This window comes from Schistocerca nitens, chromosome 1, assembly GCF_023898315.1.
Source record: "Schistocerca nitens isolate TAMUIC-IGC-003100 chromosome 1, iqSchNite1.1, whole genome shotgun sequence".
Lineage (NCBI taxonomy): Eukaryota > Metazoa > Arthropoda > Insecta > Orthoptera > Acrididae > Schistocerca > Schistocerca nitens.
The window spans coordinates 433,117,376-433,140,018 of record NC_064614.1 but is presented as its reverse complement, the minus strand read 5'-3'; the positions used below and the strand labels follow the sequence as shown (position 1 = coordinate 433,140,018).

Below are 22,643 nucleotides of genomic sequence, written 5' to 3'. Positions count from 1 at the left end.
AACATTTCTACGGAATCCAAACTGATCTTCCCCGAGGTCCGCTTCTACCAGTTTTTCCATTCGTCTGTAAAGAATTCGCGTTAGTATTTTGCAGCTGTGACTTATTAAACTGATAGTTCGGTAATTTTCACATCTGTCAACACCTGCTTTCTTTGGGATTGGAATTATTATATTCTTCTTGAAGTCTGTGGGTACTTCGCCTGTCTCATACATCTTGCTCACCAGATGGTAGAGTTTTGTCATGACTGGCTCTCCCAAGGCCATCAGTAGTTCTAATGGAATGTTGTCTACTCCCGGGGCCTTGTTTCGACTCAGGTCTTTCAGTGCTCTGTCAAACTCTTCACGCAGTATCGTATCTCCCATTTCGTCTTCATCTACATCCTCTTCCATTTCCATAATATTGTCCTCAAGTACTTCACCCTTGTATAAACCCTCCATATACTCCTTCCACCTTTCTGCCTTCCCTTGTTTGCTTAGAACTGGGTTGCCATCTGAGCTCTTGATATTCATACAAGTGGTTCTCTTCTCTCCAAAGGTCTCTTTAATTTTCCTGTAGGCAGTATCTATCTTACCCCTAGTGAGACAAGCCTATAAATCCTTACATTTGTCCTCTAGCCATCCCTGCTTAGCCATTTTGCACTTCCTGTCAATCTCCTTTTTGAGACGTTTGTATTCCTTTTTGCCTGCTTCATTTACTGCATTTTTATATTTTCTCCTTTCATCAATTAAATTCAATATTTCTTCTGTTACCCAAGGATTTCTATTATCCCTCGTCTTTTTACCTACTTGATCCTCTGCTCCTTCACTACTTCATCCCTCAGAGCTACCCATTCTTCTTCTACTGTATTTCTTTCCCCCATTCCTGTCAATTGTTCCCTTATGCTCTCCCTGAAACTCTCTACAACCTCTCGTTCTTTCAGTTTATCCAGGTCCCATCTCCTTAAATTCTCACCTTTTTGCAGTTTCTTCAGTTTCAATCTGCAGTTCATAACCAATAGATTGTGGTCAGAGTCCACACCTGCCCCTGGAAATGTCTTACAATTTAAAACCTGGTTCCTAAATCTCTGTCTTACCATTATATAATCTATCTGATACCTTTTAGTATCTCCAGGATTCTTCCAGGTATACAACCTTCTTTTATGATTCTTGAACGAAGTCTTAGCTATGATTAGGTTATGCTCTGTGCAAAATTCTACAAGGCGGCTTCCTCTTTCATTTCTTCCCCCCCAATCCATATTCACCTACTATGTTTCCTTCTCTCCCTTTTCCTACTGACGAATTCCAGTCACCCATGACTATTAAATTTTCGTCTCCCTTCACTACCTGAATAATTTCTTTTATCTCGTCACACATTTCATCAATTTCTTCATCATCTGCAGAGCTAGTTGGCATATAAACTTGTACTACTGTAGTAGGCATGGGCTTTGTATCTATCTTGGCCACAATAATGCGTTCACTACGCTGTTTGTAGTAGCTAACCCGCACTCCTATTTTTTTTATTCATTATTAAACCTACTCCTGCATTACCCCTATTTGATTTTGTATTTATAACCCTGTAATCACCTAAAACCTAATACTCACGGGAGATCGGAATCTGGTTGTATGGGAATGAGTAGAAGAAAAGTTACAGGAGAATCTGGGCTTGGTACAAGGAATGAAAGAGAAAAAAGACTAATTGAGTTCTGCAATAAATTTCAGCTAGTAATAGCGAATACTCTGTTCAAAAATCACAAGAGGAGGAGGTATATTTGGAAAAGGCCAGCACATACGGGAAGATTTCCTTAGATTACATCATGGTCAGACAGAGATTCTGAAAACAGATACTGAATTCTAAGTCGTACCCAGGAGCAGATATAGATTCCGGCCACTATTCAGTAGTGATGAAGGGTAGGCTGAAGTTTAAGAGGTTAGTCAGGAAGAATCAATATGCAAAGAATTGGAATACTGAAGTACAAAGGAATGAAGAGGTGTGCTTGAAGTTACCTAAGGCTATAGATACTGCAGTAAGAAATAGCTCAGTAGGTAGTCAGTTGAAGAAGAATGGACATCTCTAAAAAGGGAAATCACAGAAGCCGGAAAGAAAAACATAGGTGCAAAGAAGGCAACTGCGAACAAACCATGGGAAGAAGAAGAAATACTTCAGTTGATCGATGAAATTCAGGAATACAGAAATACAAGTCGCTTAGGAATGAAATACATAAGAAGTGCAGGAAAGGTAAGACGAAATGGGTGTATGAAAAATGTGAAGAAATCAAAAAGAAATAATTGTGGGAAGGACTGACTCGGCATAGAGAAAAGTCAAAACAACCTTTGATTAAATGAAAAGCAAGGACAGTAACTTTAAGAGCGCAATGAGAATTCCACTGTTAAATGCAGAGGTGAGACCGAGTAGGCGGAAAGAGTACATTGAAGGCCTCTATGAGGGGGAAGACTTATCAGATGACGTGATAGAAGAAGAAACAAGAGTCGATGTAGAAGAGATAGGGGATCCAGTATTAGAATCAGAATTTAAAAGAGGTTTGGAAGACTTAAGATCGAATAAAGCAAAAGAGCTAAAGAACAATCCATCAGAATTTCTAAAAGTGTTGGAGAAAGTGGCAACAAAACGACTCTTCATGTTGCTGTGTACAATGTATGAGTCTTGTGATACACCATCTGACTTTGGGAAAAAATATCATCTACACAATTCCGAAGACTACAAGACTTAATTGCAGAATCAGCTTAACGTCTCATGCATCCAAGTTGCTGACAAGAATGATGTACAGAAGAATGGAAAAGAAAATTAAGGATCAATTTGGCTTTAGGAAAGGCAAAGACACCAGAGACGGAGTTCTGACTTTGTGGATGATAATGGAAGCAAGAGTAAAGAAAAATAAAGACACGCCCATAGGATTCGTCGGCCCGGAAAAAGCGTTCGACAATGTAAAATGATGCAAGATGTTAGAAATTCTGGGGAAAATAGGGATACGCTATGGGGAAAGACGGGTTTATACAATATGTACAAGAGCCAAGAGGGAACAACAATAAGAGTGGAAGACGAAGAGCGAAGTGCTCAGATTAAAAAGGATGTAAGGCAGGGATGCAGCCTTTCGCCCCTATTGTTAAATATATACATCGAAGATGCAATGACGGAAATAAAAGAAAGGTTCAAGAGTGAAATTAAAATTCTAGGTAAAAGGATATCAGTGATAAGATTCGCTGATGTTATTCGTATCCTGACTGAAAGTGAAGCAGAATTGCATGATCTGCTGAATGGAATAACCAGTCTAATGAGTACAAAATATGGATTGAGACTAAATCGAAGAAAAACGGAAGTAATGAAAAGTAGCAGAAACGAGGACAGCGAAAAACTTAACATAAAAATTAGTGATCACGAAGCAGATGTGAAGTTAAGGAATTCTGATACCTAGGCAGCAAAATAACCCATGATTGACGGAGAAGGACATAAAAAGCAGACCAGCACTGGTAAACAGGGCATTCCTGAAAAGGAGAAGTCTACTAGTAACAAAACATAGGCCTCAATTTGAGGAAGAAATTTCTGAGAAAGTACGTTTGGAGCACAGAATTGTATGGAAGTGAATCATGAACTGTGGGAAAACCGTAAAAGAAGAGAACAGAAGCATTTGAGATGTGGTGCTAAGAAGAATGTTGAAAATTATGTGGGCCTATAAGGTAAGGAATGAGGAGGAAAGGAATCTGTGGTAAACACTGACAAGAAAAGACACACGCCGGCAGGACATCTGTTAAGACATCAGAGAATAACTTCCATGATACTAGAGGTAAAAACCGTAGAAGAAGATAGAAATTCGAATACATCCAGCGACAATTGAGGGCGTAGGTTGCAAGTGCTACTCGGAGATGAAGAGGGTGGCACAGGAGAGAAATTCGTGGCGGGCCCATCAAACCAGTCAGAAGAATGATGACTCATTAAAAAAATAATTAAAAACATTTAAAAATATCTTAATTGAATACGGAGCGTAAAATACACCGATGGGAAGAAAATCGCAACACTAAAAAATAATAACGTGGAGTAATGAAATTTATGCATTTGACTAGTTAACATATTTAAGTGATTAATATTGAAAGATCACAGGTTAATGAACGTGCGAGGTACGCCATTGCAAATATGAAATGCTAGAACATTAATAACTGGTGTAACCGCCAGAATGTTGAGTGCAAGCATGCAGACGTGCATGTATTGTGTTGCATAGATGACGGATGACAGTTTGTCGGATGGAGTTAGATACCTGTTTCACTTGTCGGTCGATCAAGGGCCGTTAATGCTGTTTGTCGATGACGCTGGTCTTGTCGTCCCATGGTTTCTCACATATGCCTGATTGGAGATTTGATGATCGAGCAGGCCAAGGCAACATGTCGACACTCTGTAGACTATGTTGGGTTACAAGAGAAGTATGTGGGTGAGCGTTGTCCTGTTGGAAAACACCCCTTGGAACGCTGTTCATAAATGGTAGCACAGCAGGTCGAAACACCAGACTGACGTACAAATTTGCAGTCAGGGTGCGTGGAATAACCACGGCAGTGCTCCTGCTGTCGTATGAAATCGCATCCCATACCGTAACTCCAGATGTGGGCCCAGTGTGTCTATCATGCAGACGGGTTGGTTGCAGGCCCTCAAATGGACTCCTTCTAACCAATATACGGCCATCGCTGACACCGAGACAGAGCAATCTTTCAATAGAAAACACAATAGACCTGTACCCTGCCCTTCAATGAGTTCTCAATTGGTACCTGTGAAGTCACAAATGGGATGATGTGCGGCCAGTGGAACGCATGCTACAGGGCGTCTTTCTCGGAGCTGTCAGGTAATTGTGTCACTGTGGTGCCAAGTGTGGCTCAGATTGCTGCCAAAGATGCAGTACGATGGGCTAGAGCCATACGCCAAACATGATGGTCTTCCCTCTCGGTAGTGCCCCGTCGCCGCCCGAAGCCCAGTAAGCCCAGTCTTCTTGCTAGCGCCCCCCGCCCCCCTCAGTTTCTCGTAGCCCTATTACACGACCTTCTTCAAACTCAGTGACGTATTATATAAACGGAGACAGTAACTTGTTCTTGAAAGAACAGTTACTGTTGATGACCGTAGAGCTTTTCCCTGAAACAAATGATGACTAACTGACAGCCTCAGCTGCCGACAGGTGTTGTTGTTATACCTCGATGTGGACAGCTGAAAATGTGTGCCCCGACCGGGACTCGAAACCGGGATCTCCTGCTTACATGGCAGACGCTCTATCCATCTGAGCCACCGAGGACACAGATGAATAGCGCGACTGCAGGGACTTATCCCTTGCACGCCTCCCGTGAGACTCACATTCCCAACTGTCTACACTTCTACATATGTATTGTACCTTATAGACATTTGCCCACCCACTCATTACTCGCGCACGCGTTGGCGATTCTCGTAAGAGTTTGGGCAACCTGTGCGCATTCGCACAGCCAAAGGTCGATGGCAGGGTAGCCTTTAACTATATATACGAAGACAGTAACTTGTTCTTGAAAGAACAGTTACTGTTGATGACAGTGCAGGTTTTCCCTGAAATAAATGATGACTAACTGACAACCTTACGGGAATCGCCAACGCGTGCGCGAGTAATGAGTGGGTGGGCAAATGTCTATAAGGTACAATACATATGTAGAATTGTGGACAGTTGGGAATGTGAGTCTCACGGGAGGCGTGCAAGGAATAAGTCCCTGCAGTCGCGCTATTCATCTGTGTCCTTGGTGGCTCAGATGGATAGAGCGTCTGCCATGTAAGCAGGAGATCCCGGGTTCGAGTCCCGGTCGGGGCACACATTTTCAGCTGTCCACATCGAGGTATAACAACACCTGTCGGCAGCTGAGGTTGTCAGTTAGTCATCATTTATTTCAGTGACGTATTGACAGCTATTGGCGTCTTTGTCGACTTAAAGACACTCTTGACTAACATCAGCTGGCCACACTCAATCTCAATAGTAATTAACGCTCACGACCGTTACAGCTTGTATTTAAAGCAAACTTGATTTTCATCCTCATAGTGGCGCTACTAGAATCAACCTTATGCGATTGGCGCACAATTTGGACAGACGCCATCTTTCAGATATAGTAACACGCCTACCAACTTTCGTTTATGTTATACGCTTTCTTCTTGGATCTAATTCGTTTTAAAGATATTAACTAGACCATCTCACGAGACAGATAGTTATCCCCTATCCGCATTTTTAGTTCAGTACTGGCAAATACTCGTGTTTCGTACATACGTCTCCCAGCACACTTACAGCTATGATCCACAAGCCACCTTACGGCTTATGGCGGAGAGTACCTCAGCTCTGGTACCCAATCCGTTTCTCTCCTTTCGTTTTCAATACTACTGTTCGAAATGAACGACAGTCGGTGAATCGTATGAATCATAATTTCTCCGGTTTTGTCGTCTTGGTCATTTTGTGGGATTTCTATGTGTGAAAATAATGGGTGTTTCACTTTTCGGAACGTATGCTCTCAGATTTTTAGCAGAAAACTTCTCCACGGTCTCCATCGTCTCTCTTGTAACCTTTCTTTGGGGTTTGGTGGGCACCTCCGTAACATTCTCGTGCTCGCTAAATGAACCCATCCTGTCTGTTAATGCTATCTGGTAAGTGTCCCAGATATACTAGCATACTTTGTAGAGGATTTTTTGGTCCTGTTCCCATAGCCGTGCTTTTCACTGTCTTTTGTGAACAGAGAAATGTTGGTACGTAATGACAAAGGACATTAATAAATATGCACTCTTAAGACAAAAAGAGGTATGCACCATGAAGGAATTAACCGAATGGGACGGAAGTCGCTAGATGTGATGTACATGTACAAACAAAAAAATGATTACAATTTCAGGAAAAATGGATGATTAATTCATTATAAAGAGCTTCAGAATAGGAGCAAGTCAAACACGCGTTGGTCCACCTCTGGTCCTCTCGCGGGCAATTATTCGGCTTATCATTGATTGATAGAGCTATTGGATGTCCTCCTGAGAGATACAGTTCCAAATTTTGTCCAATTGGCACGTTAGATCGTCTAATTCCCGATGTGATTGGAGAGCTCTGCCCATAAATCTTCAAACGTTCTCTACTAGGGAGAGATCTGGTGACTTTGCCAGGCAAGGTAGGGTTTGGCAAGAACGAAGACAAACAGTAAAAACACTCGCGTCTTAAATGTGAACCCGGATGGCTTTTTATGAAGGGCAACAAAACGGGGCGTAGAATATTGTCGACTTACCGCAGTACTGTCAGGTGTCGCGGCTGACAGCCGAAGGGGTCCTGCTATGAAAATAATTGCCACACCACATCATCACTCCTGGTTGTATGGCGAGCAACAGTCAGACTGGTATCCCACCGACGTCCAGGGTGTCTCCAGAGACGTCATCGGGGCTCATTTCGAAGCATGACAGTTCTATTCCACTCAGAGCACATGGGCACGTCGACGATATTCTACATCCCATTTTGTTGTCATTCATGGCAATCCATCCTGGACCAACATTTCAGCAAGATAATGCCAGCCCACACCCCACGAGAATTTCTACTGCTTGCCTTCGCGCTTGCCAAATCCTACCTCCGCCAGCAAGGTCATCGGATCTTTCCCCAGCTGGGAACGTTTGGACCGTTTTGGCCAGGGCTGTCCAACCGGCTCGGGATTTTGATCACCTAACGCGCCAATTCGACAGAATTTGGCACGATATTCCTAAGGAGGACATCCAACAACTTCGATAATCAATGCCAAGGCTAATAACTGCTTATACAACGGCCAGAGGTGGATCAACGCATCATTTATTTGCTCCATGTGTGAAGTTCTTTCTCTTGAATAAAACCATCCAATTTTTCTTTGTGAAGTACTTGTTAAAACGCCCGCTTTTCTGAAGAGGTCTTCGCAAGATACTCTACATCTACATCCATACTCCGCAAGCCACCTGACGGTCTATGGCGGAGAGTACCTTGAGTACCTCTATCGGTCTCCCTTCTATTCCAGTCTCGTATTGTTCGTGGAAAGAAAGATTGTCGGTATGCCTCAGTGTAGGCTCTGATCTCTCTGATTTTATCCTCATGGTCCCTTCGCGAGATATACGTAGGAGGGAGCAATATACTGCTTGACTCCTCGTTGAAGGTATGTTCTCGAAACTTCAACAAAAGCCCGTACCGAGCTACTGAGCGTCTCTCTTGCAGAGTCTTCCACTGGAATTTATCTATCATCTCCGTAACGCTTTCGCGATTACTAAATGATCCTGTAACAAAGCGCGCTGCTCTCCGTTGGATCATCTCTCTCTCTTCTATCAACCCTATCTGGTACGGATCCCACACCGGTAAGAAATATTCAAGCAGTGGGCTAACAAGTGTACTGTAACCTACTTCCTTTGCTTTCGGACTGCATTTCCTTAGGATTCTTCCAATGAATCTCAGTCTGGCATCTGCTTTTCCGACGATTAATTTTATATAGTCATTACATTTTAAATCACTCCTAATGCCTACTCCTAGATAATTTATGGAATTAACTGCTTCCAGTTGCTGACCTGTTATATTGTAGCTAAACGATAAAGGATCTTTCTTTCTATGTATTCGCAGCGCATTACATTTGTCTACATTGAGATTCAATTGCCATTCCCTGCACCATGCGTCAATTCGTTGCAGATCCTTCTGCATTTCAGTACAATTTTCCATTGTTACAACCGCTCGATATACTACAACATCATCCGCAAAAAGCCTCAGTGAACTTCCGATGTTACCGACAAGGTCATATATATATATATATATATATATATATATATATATATATATATATATATATATATATATATTTATTGTGAATAGCAACGGTTCTACGACACTCCCCTGCGGCACACCTGAAATCACTCTTACTTCGGAAGACTTCTCTCCATTGAGAATGACATTCTGCGTTCTGTTATCCTTGAACTCTTCAATCCAATCACACAATTGGTCTGATAGTCCATATGCTCTTACTTTGTTCACTTAACGACTTTGGGGAACTGTATCGAACGCCTTGCGGAAGTCAAGAAACACGGCATCTACCTGGGAACCCGTGTCTATGGCCCTCTGAGTCTTGTGGAGGAATAGCGCGAGCTGGGCTTCACACGATCGTCTTTTTCGAACCCATGTTGATTCCTTCAGAGTAGATTTCTAACTGTATCTGGGTATAACACAAAATATTATTATAATACGCTTCTGTATTTTGAAAATACCTCCCATGTCACTTGGATTTCCCCGGGAAAGGAATCCATAACACATTCTTGAATGGAATTATGAAGAATAAACTAGTTTCCTCGTTTTGAAATCGTCTATGGCAGTAGTCATGCATACTGGAAAAGTAGCTGAACCAAGACCCTCTATTAATTCTAGGCAGTGGGTTTTCTAGTTGAGGTACGCATATCTATGCACTGATAAGTTTCATGTTGCATGCCTTACCAACATCATCAGAATATGCCAACGTTTACCAGTAGTTCTCGTTACTGAAAAATAGGGAAAAGAACCTCTACAAAGACTTTGCGGGGCTAACTTTACGACAGAAAAGGGTCAGATACATGAGTGCACCTGTATTCAGCAACCTACTAGAGCACAGTAATTGTCGTGTAGGTAATACACAGGATTTAAAGGCAGAATTAAAGCACTTTCCGTTGGAAAACTCGTTCGACGCGTATCGTCACATAAACTGTTAAATTTAACGGTTCAGTTTTTCTATGATGATAATTAGCATTGTAACTGTATTGCACTTAAATTAAATTAAATGTACTTCCTTGACTTCTTTCCACTCTCCTCGGGTTTCATGGACTACGACTACTGGTAATGTAGTGTAAATATAAAGTAAATATTCCCTGTCACATCAACCTGATACCGGTTCTATAATCTGCAGTAATATTTCAGCATGGCCCATACAGTTGTTTTGTAAGTAATCTGCAGTTTCCAGTATCTTACGATAGAAACAGTCTGCTTTCTTCTTCTTCTTCTTTCTTTCTTTCTTTCTTTGGGGTGGCTGTGAGTCCATAAAATTGTAGCAGATCGTTCCATATCTCCACAGTTTGTTATTCACAAGTACTTGTAAAACAGTACTGAAGTGTACAACAATACATTTCTGTAGATCTCAATGTTGAAAGAAAGCTACCAATTGTTGCTCCAGGCCGATATTTGGGCATCACCTAGGTGTGGATGCAAGGGAGGCTCATCCTCCCTAAAGAATATTTATCAAAACCATTTATATTTTTACTTGAATCGATTTCCAGACTTTTTAGCCAAGACGAATAATATAGCATAAAAACTGTGGTTCTCGAAAATGGTAAAGCATTCTACTTCTTAGTTAACTTTCTAGGAGTAAGCCCACGTGGATGGGCTTTCAGCCTGAGCAGCTGAAAAAATACTCAGGCAACTAAAGGCGCTCATTCGCGAACTATGTTTGCTTCCAACAAAAAATCCTACGTGGTTTGGAGCGAGGAAATTGAGTAAGGCAAGACGAAGGGAAAGAACTTTCACCAAGGGGAAAAAAAAAAAACAGAAAAATTGAATGATGCCAAATATATGCAGAGACTACTGAAACAGATTGCATTCCTCTATTTACACGCTTGCCTAGTAATAGTCTGCAGGCCTGTGTTGACAAATTTAATGCTGAGTGAAATATTTATTATGGAGCGTACCCATTTTGATTTTATGGTGTGTAAATTATGACTTCTCAAAGTTTTTAAAGTTTCGTAAATCGCTTCATGACGTAAACATTCATTAAATTTTCAAACCATGAATCCCTTTGGATTTCATTTTCTTTGAAGTTTTGTTATGGTGATGAACTGGTATAAACACACTATTAATTTATTATTAGTTTTGTTAAATTTGTGTTTTGTTGCTACCAGTATTAAAACCCTAGGCATGTGTGGCGTGTCAAATTTCTGGCGAAGGGGGGAGGGGGGGGGTCATTGTAAGCACCATTGTCTACAGTGAAAGTAACCTACATTATGAACAAAGGTCTATGGAGGGAGCGTAGGCGTCACTCTAATGCCCCTCGTGCCGACGGACACGCCGAAGTTAAAATATATTCTGTAAAACCCCCAAATCCCAAAGAAACTATCACCTTCCTCAGAATCGAACTCTGGACCTACACCAGACAAGTTTACGGCATGCTTTACAATAGTTATTTGCAGACAGATTGGCAAGAACGTGATTATGTTAACGATGTAAAGAAAACTTGTCATGAAATAACAAGCGAAAAGCAAGTTGGTATTTAAAGACCGACTAAAAGCGGTATTTTGTTGTCATAAATCAACTACTTTTTCTAATATTAAATGCTAAATATGACGGGAACACCAAGACGCTGCAAGTTTAACAATGTTCGCATGTTAGTAAAACGCAGACATTGTGTATAAGCCCGATAATCGTGGCCCCGAGTAGATGACAAATTTGTTAATTAAATTTTGCTATGCCCGTTTCGAATACATCGTGGCTGATACCTTTAATATTTCATACTTCCGTATCTTTTTGCGTGCTGTCACATCACTCCGCGCAATCTACTTGTTACTCCAACTGCCTATTGTCACCGCTACTGCAGCGCCATCTGTAATGCGGAGCACAAACTAAATGGAACACTAGTGCTCTCAGGAGGCGACTCCGTTAACTAAGTTTGGCTCATGAGAAGTGCGTTTGTGTTAACGTTGAATATACGCGTTGTACATCTGTTTGTGATATGGCGACAGTTCGGAGGATGGCTAGTGCCCGACGCAAGTGGAAAAGTAGTGACATTCATATTTGAGTTTTATTGACATACTTATTAAATCAATACAAATGCAGTGTAGTGGTTTAGCGTATCGAAAAGTGTACAGCATGACGCAGGGAGCTGATTCCTTTGGTGAGAGGAAGAAGAAGCCCGAGAAAGAGGCAATACACTCGGGACATTTTATGGTATCAGATTTTGAGGCTGAAGCACAAGATGACGAATTCAATGTGGCAGTCGCGTTGCCTGAGGAAGAAAACAAAACGGTTGCTGTTGCCATTAGCATTTCGAATACTGAGACATTCATCAGTGCAAATCGCCAAGAAAAAACGCAACAAGTTTCCATCGAGACATCGTTAGCAAAGCTGTTTCAATGCATGTCCCTAGCGTATAGGTGAGTATTTAAGTCATTTCTCCTTAGAATTATGCACAGAAGTTCTGCTAGTCATTTTGTTGTGTCTCTTGCATGCTGTAATTTGAGGCAACTTTCCTGTACAGCTTGGTAGTTACTTTCTGATGTTTGCTTCACATGTTCTAAACGCTAGTCGCAGCTGACAAACACAACAAATAGTGACGAATTTACCGTAGGTATGCAGCATCTCAGTAATTTGGTGTTCATGAAATGAGACTGTAAACAATAAAGATGTTTGTTTTCTTCCAAAATTGTCTTACTTAATGATCAAAACACTGTTTAAAACTCTGATATGAAGGTTTTAACCCATACCTTTCTCTGAGATAATCACGTTTGTATTGTACACGAATTGTGGGATATGAAAAAATACGATTTACTTCAAATACGGAACAAATTGTTGCCCTGTAACCTGTGTTGATTCTTTGTAATTTTCAGTGATAGTGACACAAAAGTTACAAGCATTTTTTAACCCAATCAGTTAAAACAACAGTAAAAAGTTCTCTTATCGTGTAACACTAATAAATAAAATAAACAAAACTGTTTCATTTTCAGAGCTACATTTAAAAAAGTAAAACCGCAATTCCTTTGTTTTCCAAGTTGTTTGTTTACATGCATACAGACTGTCTGAAGAGCTTTAATAGTGCATTCCTGTAGAAAATGACACTATAGATTTCTTTCAACATCATTACATGTACATGTAGTGCACTACATAAAGTGTAAAAGAGAGATGCATCAAAATCCAACAGTGTCACAGCATATGAACATGCATATTGTTCCGAGACATTAACCATAGCTTCATTTTTTAAATTATAAACACGCACTAAGCATTTGCATGTATCTGTATAGAATCACCATAGTACTAACATAATTGTTTATTAACTTTATTTACATATGCTTCTCCTTGTCAGTAATGCTGTCCATCATTGCATATCTGTACATAAGATCTCAGAGATCTAATATGCTTGAAGTAACTAGGGAACTTGCTTCATCATAAAATCCATGAAAGAATACAGAATTTATGCCCAGCAACACTTACCTGAACTTACTCTCTGGCTGAATGAGTAATCAGTATTGCTCTGTTAGTTCCCATTATAATTGATATTGTGTACACACCACTGCAAATTTTAGAGAGATCAAACCAAAAGGAGACTTAGGTTTTAAGGATGTTGACTTTGCTTTTATTATTTTGTAGGCTGTAGCATCTTAGCAGGATTCCTTGTGTAATCTGCTATTTTCTGTTACATTTTAATAATAAGAATTATCCTATGCTTTTGATTATATAATTTTAAAACTTAAGGAGCAATATGGCTTGTATGGTGCATAAACACTTAGGCCTATTTTGAAATATTTATGTAATGTCAGATAGTTCTTGGAACCTCTCCGGTTCTTAATTATAAATTAGTAATACTCCCACTGTTGTTCCTTTATAAATTTTTAAAATTATTTTTGTGGCACTTGGCTGAAGGCCATACAGCCATCTCCCAGTGTTTTGGAGTTTTATAGATTAACATTGGATTTATCAAAGAATTTGATGATTAATTTTAAAACTACTATATCATTTGATGAAGTATGGTCGATATAGTAGTTGACAGTGGTCGAAGACATAGGATTAGTTGTATGAAATCGATTTGCTGGTTTGCATACTGTTTATGTTCAAAAAATATGTGATTGATATCCTCTACTCTTATTCCATCGTATTCACAGAAAGGATTAGGCCTATATCAAATTTGCATCCATTGGAGATGGCTAGGAGATGATCCAAGATTAAATTCTTGCGTATTATGGATGTTATGATTTTTTTTTTTTTTTTTTATTTGCCTTAGTTATGTGGAAGCAGGGAATATGGGAATGATGGCAGTGGCGTTTGGCTGTATTTGACTATAATATTTTCTCTTTGATGTGCATTGATAATGGATATTTCTCTTCCCATTCACACATTACCCTTCTGTGTAGTGTAGTTTTCAGATGTGATAATGGAATTCTTTTTAAAAGCGCCATACAGCAGACAGGAGTATTCAAGTTCTTAAATAAATGTAAATGAGAACAGTTGACAGCAACAGAGAAAAAAAATCCATTTTTATTTTAAAATGTTGTAGTGTAGGCTAGTATCAATGTGAATTTACAGCTACTTCCTTGAAAAAGAACACACAGACCTTGTCATAAACTGCTCCTTGTGTCGGATAGACTTATTCATTGAACATTGATACATCTATACTACTAACAGACTATACCAAAATGTGATCCATTTACATTTATGCATGTGGAACAGAATTATTATTGTATATGATAATTTTCAACTATTATTATTATTCTGTATTTAGCCTTCTGATTTAGATGCTTCGCTACTGCTGTAATATGGTTGTGATATTGATGTAACTGGCAGGTTCCTATCAGATATGAACAAATTTCTTAGAAATATGTCTTTTATAGTAGTGAAGGAGATGACTTCTGTCAGCTTGTGTACTTTCTCCTGTATTCATTAACATGAAAGTTGATGGATTCACTCGTTTTCTTGAAGCTAATCCTTATGAAGCTCTCATATTTTCTGCCAGATTTAATGTCGCCCATGAATTTTTGTCATGCTTGTGTATTCTGCATTTTTCTTTCCAACAACACCTTAATCATCATGTTGTTGTTGTTGTTGTTGTTGTTGTTGTTGTTGTTGTTGTTGTTGTTGTTGTTTTTGTGGTCTTCAGTCCTGAGACTGGTTTGGTGCAGCTCTCCATGCTACTTTATCCTGTGCAAGCTTCTTCATCTCCCAGTACTTACTGCACCCTACATCTTTCTGAATCTGCTTAGTGTATTCATCTCCTGCTCTCCCTCTACGATTTTTACCCTCCACGCTGCCCTCCAATACTAAATTTGTGATCCCTTGATGCATCAGAACATGTCCTACCAACCGGTCCCTTCTTGTCAAGTTGTACCACAAATCCTCTTCTCCCCAATTCTATTCAATACCTCCTCATTAGTTATGTGATGTACCCATCTAATCTTCAGCATTCTTCTGTAGCACCATATTTCGAAGGCTTCTATTCTCTTTTTGCCCGAACTATTTATCTTCGATGTTTCACTTCCATACATGGCTACACTCCATGCAAATACTTCCAGAAACAACTTCTTGACACTTAAATCTATACTTGATGTTAACAAATTTCTCTTCTTCAGAAACGCTTTCCTTGCCAGTACCAGTCTACATTTTATATCCTCTCTACTTCGACCATCATCAGTTATTTTGCTCCCCAAATAGCAAAACTCCTTTACTACTTTAAGTGTCTCATTCCCTAATCTAATTCCCTCAGCATCACCCGACTTAATTTGACTGCATTCCATTATCCTCATTTTGCTTTTGTTGATGTTCATCATATATCCTCCTTTCAAGACACTGTCCATTCCATTCAACTGCTCTTCCAAGTCCTTTGCTGCCTCTGACAGAACTACAGTGTCATCAGCGAACCTCAAAGTTTTTCTTTCTTCTCCATGGATTTTAAAACCTACTCCGAATTTTTCTTTTGTTTCCTTTACTGCTTCCCTTTCATGCCCCTCGACTCTTTATAACTGCCATCTGGTTTCTGTACAAATTGTAAATAGCCTTTCGCTCCCTGTATTTTACACCTACCACCTTCAGAATTTGAAAGAGATTATTCCAGTCAACATTGTCAAAAGCTTTCTCTAAGTCTACAAATGCTAGAAACATAGGTTTGCCTTTTTTTAATCTAGCTTCTAAGATAAGTCGTAGGGTCAGTATTGCCTCACGTGTTCCCATATTTCTGCGGAATCCAAACTGATCTTCCCCGAGGTCGGCTTTGACCAGTTTTTCCATTCGTCTGTAAAGAATTCGTGTTAGTATTTTGCAGCTGTGACTTATTAAACTGATAGTTCGGTAATTTTCACATCTGTCAACACCTGCTTTCTTTGGTATTGGAATTATTATATTCTTCTTGAAGTCTGAGGGTATTTCGCCTGTCTCATACATCTTGCTCACCAGATGGTAGAGTTTTGTCAGGACTGGCTCTCCCAAAGCTGTCAGTAGTTCTAATGGAATTTTGTCTACTCCCAGCGCTTTGTTTCGACTCAGGTCTTTCAGTGCTCTGTTAAACTCTTCAAGCAGTATCGTATCTCCCATTTCATCTTCATCTACATCCTCTTCCATTTCCATAATATTGTCCTCAAGTACATCGCCCTTGTATAAACCCTCTATATACTCCTTCCACCTTCCCGCCTTCCCTTCTTTGCTTAGAACTGGGTTTCCATCTGAGCCCTTGATATTCATACAAGTGGTTCTCTTTTCTCCAAAGGTGTCTTTAATTTTCCTGTAGGCAGTATCTATCTTACCCTTAGTGAGATAAGCCTCTACATCCTTACATTTGTCCTCTAGCCATCCCTGCTTAGCTGTTTTGCACTTCCTGTCGATCTCATTTTTCAGACATTTGTATTCCTTTTTGCCTGCTTCATTTACTGCGTTTTTATATCATAGTACGCTGGTATGAAAGACAGAATAGTAATAGGCTTAATTGTTTTGGTAAGCTAGTTTACTCTCCAGCTCTTCTCAAAACCCAATTCCCAAGTAAATCTCAAATATATAACAGAAGCCGGAATTATCATAATTAAAGTAATTTGTTGATAATATTGTGTGCGCGCGAGTGTATACCCGCCCTTTTTTCCCCCTTAGGCAAGTCTTTCCGCTCCCGGGATTGGAATGACTCCTTACCCTCTCCCTTAAAACCCACATCCTTTCGTCTTTCCCTCTCCTTCCCTCTTTCCTGATGAAGCAACCGTTGGTTGCGAAAGCTAGAATTTTGTGTGTATGTATGTTTGTGTTTGTTTGTGTGTCTATCGACCTACCAGCGCTTTCGTTTGGTAAGTCACATCATCTTTGTTTTTAGATATATTTTTCCCACGTGGAATGTTTCCCTCTATTATATAAATGTAGCTTTAGTTTGAAGTAGGGCTTGTTGATAGTTAGTGTACCAGCATAGTACATTTAAACACATATATATATTATGTGAAAAACGAAGAATGCAATTTTTTCAGAAAAGATTTCAAAGATTAATATACTTTGATTACTAGTGATGTAACCTATCCCATTTTCTGAAAAATGTTCACAGCTGTAGAAGTGTGATTTTAACTGTCTGCCATAATGGCATGATGTATAGAGTTTTATGTAAGTCCTGAAACAAACTAGAAGTGATTTCTGTTGTATTTTGTAATTACTTGTGGTTGTAACTTGTGATTAATGAAATTTGCCATTAAATACTAGAGTTATTTGGTTTTTATCTATATTGTTTATGATAGTGCACATATATCTGTTGTAATACTAGATTACATACATAGGGTTTTGTATAATATCAGTTTATATCCTTTCAACTGGTAAGGAACTTGGAGCAGACGTCGCCATTAATATGTTTCAGTTTGCGCACATCAAAAGTATAAAAAATTATGTTATAGTAATGTGGAATTCACTTGTCAACTGTTAACATGAAAGTTAAAACTCTGTCCATTGGAGAGGGGGCAGATACCTGGGGAAAGGGACATTTACCCATTCGGAAAACAACGGAACACACTATTAATTTCCAAGGTATAGTTTATCATCACACCCTTTATCTTGCCTCTTCTCAGAGAGACGGGGGGGGGGGGGGGGGGGGGGGGTGTATTATGTCTTCATGTGTAACTGTCAGACAACAAGTGCTCTAATGTTTGTATATATGAAAAATTACATGTGGTTGAGATACTTAATCATATTCCCTAATAAATGACTGGGTTGGAGAAACACAGTTTCATACCATTTCCTTAAGGGCTTATTCTAGTCAAGCATTTCAGTGTCTAGATAAGCCTGATGTTAATTGTAGGTTTAACTTTTGCCACATTGTAAACAGCTGTGTATTTGCTTCTCTTGGTGCCTCTGAAATCAGATTATACAGTAGTGGAGCTTGTTAAAAATTTTATTACGCTGCTGTAACAGTCATTGAAAGCATAACAAGATTCAGGACTTTCTCTATTTCTTTTTGAGAAAAGTCGAACACTATGGTTTGTCATTGATTTTTATATCTTGAGAGTTAGCTCAGCTGATCTATTTGGAAACTTTTTCTCAAGTGTAGTAAATTCTCAATATTCTTCAGTGTACCACTGTTTTGGTTGAAGTATACTATTTGCAGCACATGTCTATTATTATGTAGTTAATGATCAATGCAGGAGTAGTGAAATGATGAATTCGGACTGTCAGTAGCATCACTCCTTGTGGAAAGTGTGAAGTACTTATGCTAAGGACCTACCACCATCACAATCTTAGTCCCTTATTTTAGTCCCTTTTCCTGTAAAGTAGTGTAGCAAAAGTTTTTAATTTAAACACTACCATTGAGCCATTGTCTCATGAGCAAGAAAAATTCTTTTTACCAACAAAATTCATGTAATAACTCTTTCGCTATCACAATACCAACCAGTGGTTTGTAGTTAAGTTTTATAATGTAGACGAATGCAGTGTCTTGTGATCTGCAAGAATCATGATGGGCAGAGAAATCTTAGTAATCATTATTTTGCTAGCCAATGGAGAAGAGGAAGGGTTATAAAATTCCTGAGCAATGGACCTTGCTCTAATCACCACCACCATCATTGTCATCATCCATTTGACATTCACTGCTGGATAAAGGCTTATCTAGTCTTTTCCAAGTGCCACACTCATCAGCTACAGACATCAATGTCACTCCTGTGATTTTGATTCCACCCGCTCACCTTCCAATGGGTCCTTACCTGGGCTTTTCTTATCGTCTACAATCCAACAGACAACTTCCTTTGTCTAGTTGCCATCTTTTTATCTTGCTACATGTCCCCACCACCATTTAATTCTCATTTTGGTCATAATTAAAGCTTTTATTGATGTCTATATTGTGATTAACTGATTTTCAAGCCTACTTTTAAACTATCTGTATCGTGTTCATCCATTTGTCAGTTATATTTGACTGTATTAGAGGCAAAACAAAGCTATTTCAGATATATTCATTTAGTGCATATTCCTTCCTTATTTTCCTGGTTTAAGGAACTCAAAAACTTGCTCTGAGATTACTGGGAACAGTTTTGGTGGTATGAAATCTTGTGTGATTGATCTTAATTTTTGAATTTCTCAGAGTGCTGGTGACGTGTAATAGAAACTGTAGCCTTGCCAGAGAATGGATCAGTACCTTATTCCTAAAGTACAGGGGCTGTCTCTGCAAATTTAATAGATCCTGAATCAAAAGTTTTCTCAAAACCTATAATTTGTAGATGATATGATCATTCACATTCATTAATCTGTTCTGCAGATTCATTCATGACTTGTGAAGGGTGCACTGTGATTAGCCAGTCGCAGAGAGGAGACTGTTAGGCTTGTAGTTGTTTTCTTTCATTATCTCCTTTCTTATGAAGTGCCCGCAGTTCACGGTCTTGCGGTAGCATTCTCGCTTCCCGCGTACGGGATCCTGTGCTCGATTCCCGGCAGGATCGGGGATTTTTCCTGCCTATAGATGACTGGGTATTGTTGTGTCATCTGCATCATCATCATTCATCCCCCTTATGGTCGGAGGAAGGCAATGGTAAACAACGTCCACTAGGGCCTTCCCTAGTATGGCGGTGCGGGTCTCCCGCTCGTAGAATAACTCCCATATCATTCTAGTTTTGAAGGAATTGTCTTCCTCCACATACATTGTGAACAGAATTTTGTATTAGTATGCCTTCAGCTGCATCATCATATCCAAGCACTTTTTCTGTCTTCATATTCTGAGTTACTTTATACACCACATCTGGCATTATTTCCAGAATGTTGTTATTTTCTATACTGACTGTCTGCACTTGTGATCCACCTCTGGAACTATACAGACCCTTAAAGAAATACTCAATGCTTGTCCAGTTTTTCTGCATTGCTAGTTATCATGACGTCTAATACTTGAAGGTATGTGGTATCTACCCAATGTAACTTTCTGTTTTTTCCATACTCTTATTGTTTTGAATCATTTCTGTTGCCATCCACAGTTTCATTGCATCTTCTCACATGCTCTCAAAAGTAATTCCAAATAGTTTTGTTTACTCTAGCTTATTCTATCATGTTCTTATTATTGTTTACTTGAAACTGTCACCTTCCATTAAATAGTTGTCTTATTCCATTTGACATTTTCTCTTCTTTGGCTTTTTTTTGTCTACATCCATTTCTAGTAGAATAAGTGCCTTTGTTAAATAATTGCTCTGAAAGGGGAAGGCTTGCATAATCTAATTCTTTTTAGCTTCTGAATTGGTTGCTTAATTTAGTTGATAATTTTTCATAATGTATGTTTATTACTTAATGTCTGATGAATCTGCCACGAAGTTTCAAATGGCATATGCACCACTGCAGAGTGAAAGATTCAGTCTGTCTCTAGTTTTGTTTCTATTCTATTTTATTCAGGACTTCACATCCCATGTAATTTCTTTAATATTTGATAAAGCATAGTCGGTTTCAATTTTAGTTTAATTTAGTTCTTGTCGGGCCTATTTTGTGTTAACCTTTATGCAGCCAGAAAATTTTAAGGACTAACATATCGTTCTCGGTAAGTTCTACTGATACATAGCATTTATTATCATTGATTGTATGAAATTTGTGATCAAAAGACCCTGCTTCAGCCATGTTTTAAATGCCCGACTTGTTCTCAATGTCTCTGGGAGTAAGGACAGCTGACGCTGTTGATTGTGATTTGTCCAATGGATGGGATGTCAAGCTTTTTCGGTTCCATCTTTCTCATCTTCAACTTCACAAAGACAATACGAAGCTTACGCATAATTGTAACAACCTCCTACACTTAAGAGACAACACACACAATTTGCGAAGATGGAAAATCTTTTTGATATATGCAAGTAGACCTTCACATCAGGTTTTTCCAGCCAACATTGCCATGCATCTTCACTTGTTACATTGAAATTCGAGCTGCCTACCTCGAAACCGAGTGAACAACGATGACAACTGATAAGTCTTCGTGCTTAGTGGCCCCTATTTTGTGCCATTTCCAACAGATTGTGTGTACCAGGATAACGTTTTATATGTGTATCTGGTTACATTTTGTTGTCACAGATAGATTTTCCAACTTTTACAGCTTTTTATATTATCTGCAAGCCATCTCGCAATACACGGTGGAGGATACTTTCTTCTTGAAGTAGATTCACTGTCACATATTACACAGGAAACAAGTGATGGATTCGAGTACCTCTGTGTGCCTTCTAAACAATCGTAACTTATTCTCATAATCCGTAAATGAGTTCTACACTTTCGGTAGCACAACTATTGGACATTCTACTTATATTAGTTGTCTAAATTTACTCAACAAAATTTTTTGAGAACTACATTGTATTTGTACTGGAGATTCCCATTCAAGTTATTGGGTGTTTCTCTTACCCCTTCATATGAGCTGCACCTACCAGTTAAGATTCTACTAGGATTTCTCTTGTCTCTTGAAAGAGCCTCCAAGTGCGGATAGTCCTTTAGCATACTTCATACTACGCTCGTGTGTATGGATTAGTTAACAGATTCACTATAGTATTTCATAAGCCTTCCAACAGATGTAAGTGTTCCACTAGCTTTTTCTAAACCTGTATTGACATGTTCATCCATTTCACATCATTCCATAATATAGCAACCATATATTTAAACCATATGACAGACTCCAGAAGTTTGCCACTTAACTTGTAATCAGATAGCATTGGATTCATTCTCATATTTATTTTGCTTTTGTTTACATTTAAAGAGAATCACCATCCATTAACACAGGTGGAAATACAGTGTCTTTTTTGAGACAAACATCACCATAGTCAGAATGAAATTTTCACTCTGCAGGGGAGTGTGCACTGATATGAAACTTCCTGGCAGATTAAAAGTGTGTGCTAAACTGAGACTCTCCTACCTTCCAAACTTCACAGAAGCTCTCCTGCGAACCTTGCAGAACTAGCACTCTTGGTAGAAATGATGTTGGGTAGACATGGCTTAACCACAGCTTTGGGGATGTTTGGAAGGTAGGAGACGAGGTACTGGCGGAATTGATGGAATTGAAGCTGTGAGGCCAGGTTGTGAGTTGTGCTTGGGTAGCTTAGATGGTAGAGCACTTCCCCGCAAAAGGCAAAGGCCCTGAGTCTTGGTCTGGCACACAGTTTTAATCTGCCATGAAGTTTCATCACAATGCTCTTGCAGCCCTGCCCCCAGATATAATAGCCCATGCCAGTGGATGGTTTTGCGAAATCTTTCAGAATGTATTTGTTTTGTCCGCTCTACCAATCCAGTCATCCATATCCCTGCTACTGCAGTCCATGAGTGTCAAGAAAGACTTCACATTGTGTTGTTGGCTGAGCAGTAACACATTGACAGTGGCACCAAGCAGGCACTTGGACTGTGATTGGCTCGTTAGTTTATGTGTCACAGTGTTACCGTCCGCAACTCGTAGTCATGCAGTGGCGTTCTCCCTTCCCGCGCCCAGGTTCTCGGGATCGATTCCCGGCGGGGTCAGGGATTTTCTCTGCCTCGTGATGA

General features: G+C 39.5%; 1 protein-coding gene across 2 annotated transcripts in view; it reads left to right on the top strand.

Moving 5' to 3' along the window:
* Positions 1 to 11,651: 11,651 nt before the first annotated feature.
* Positions 11,652 to 22,643, top strand: part of LOC126251169 (MLX-interacting protein) — a 420,910-nt gene continuing 409,918 nt past the window's right edge. The window contains exon 1 of one of the 2 annotated variants that reach the window (XM_049951618.1): positions 11,652 to 12,112. In XM_049951618.1, coding sequence (XP_049807575.1) covers positions 11,790 to 12,112 — 323 coding nt within the window. In that variant the 5' untranslated portion in view covers positions 11,652 to 11,789. The remainder of the gene's footprint in view (positions 12,113 to 22,643) is intronic. The other variant, XM_049951617.1, reaches the window with a different exon arrangement.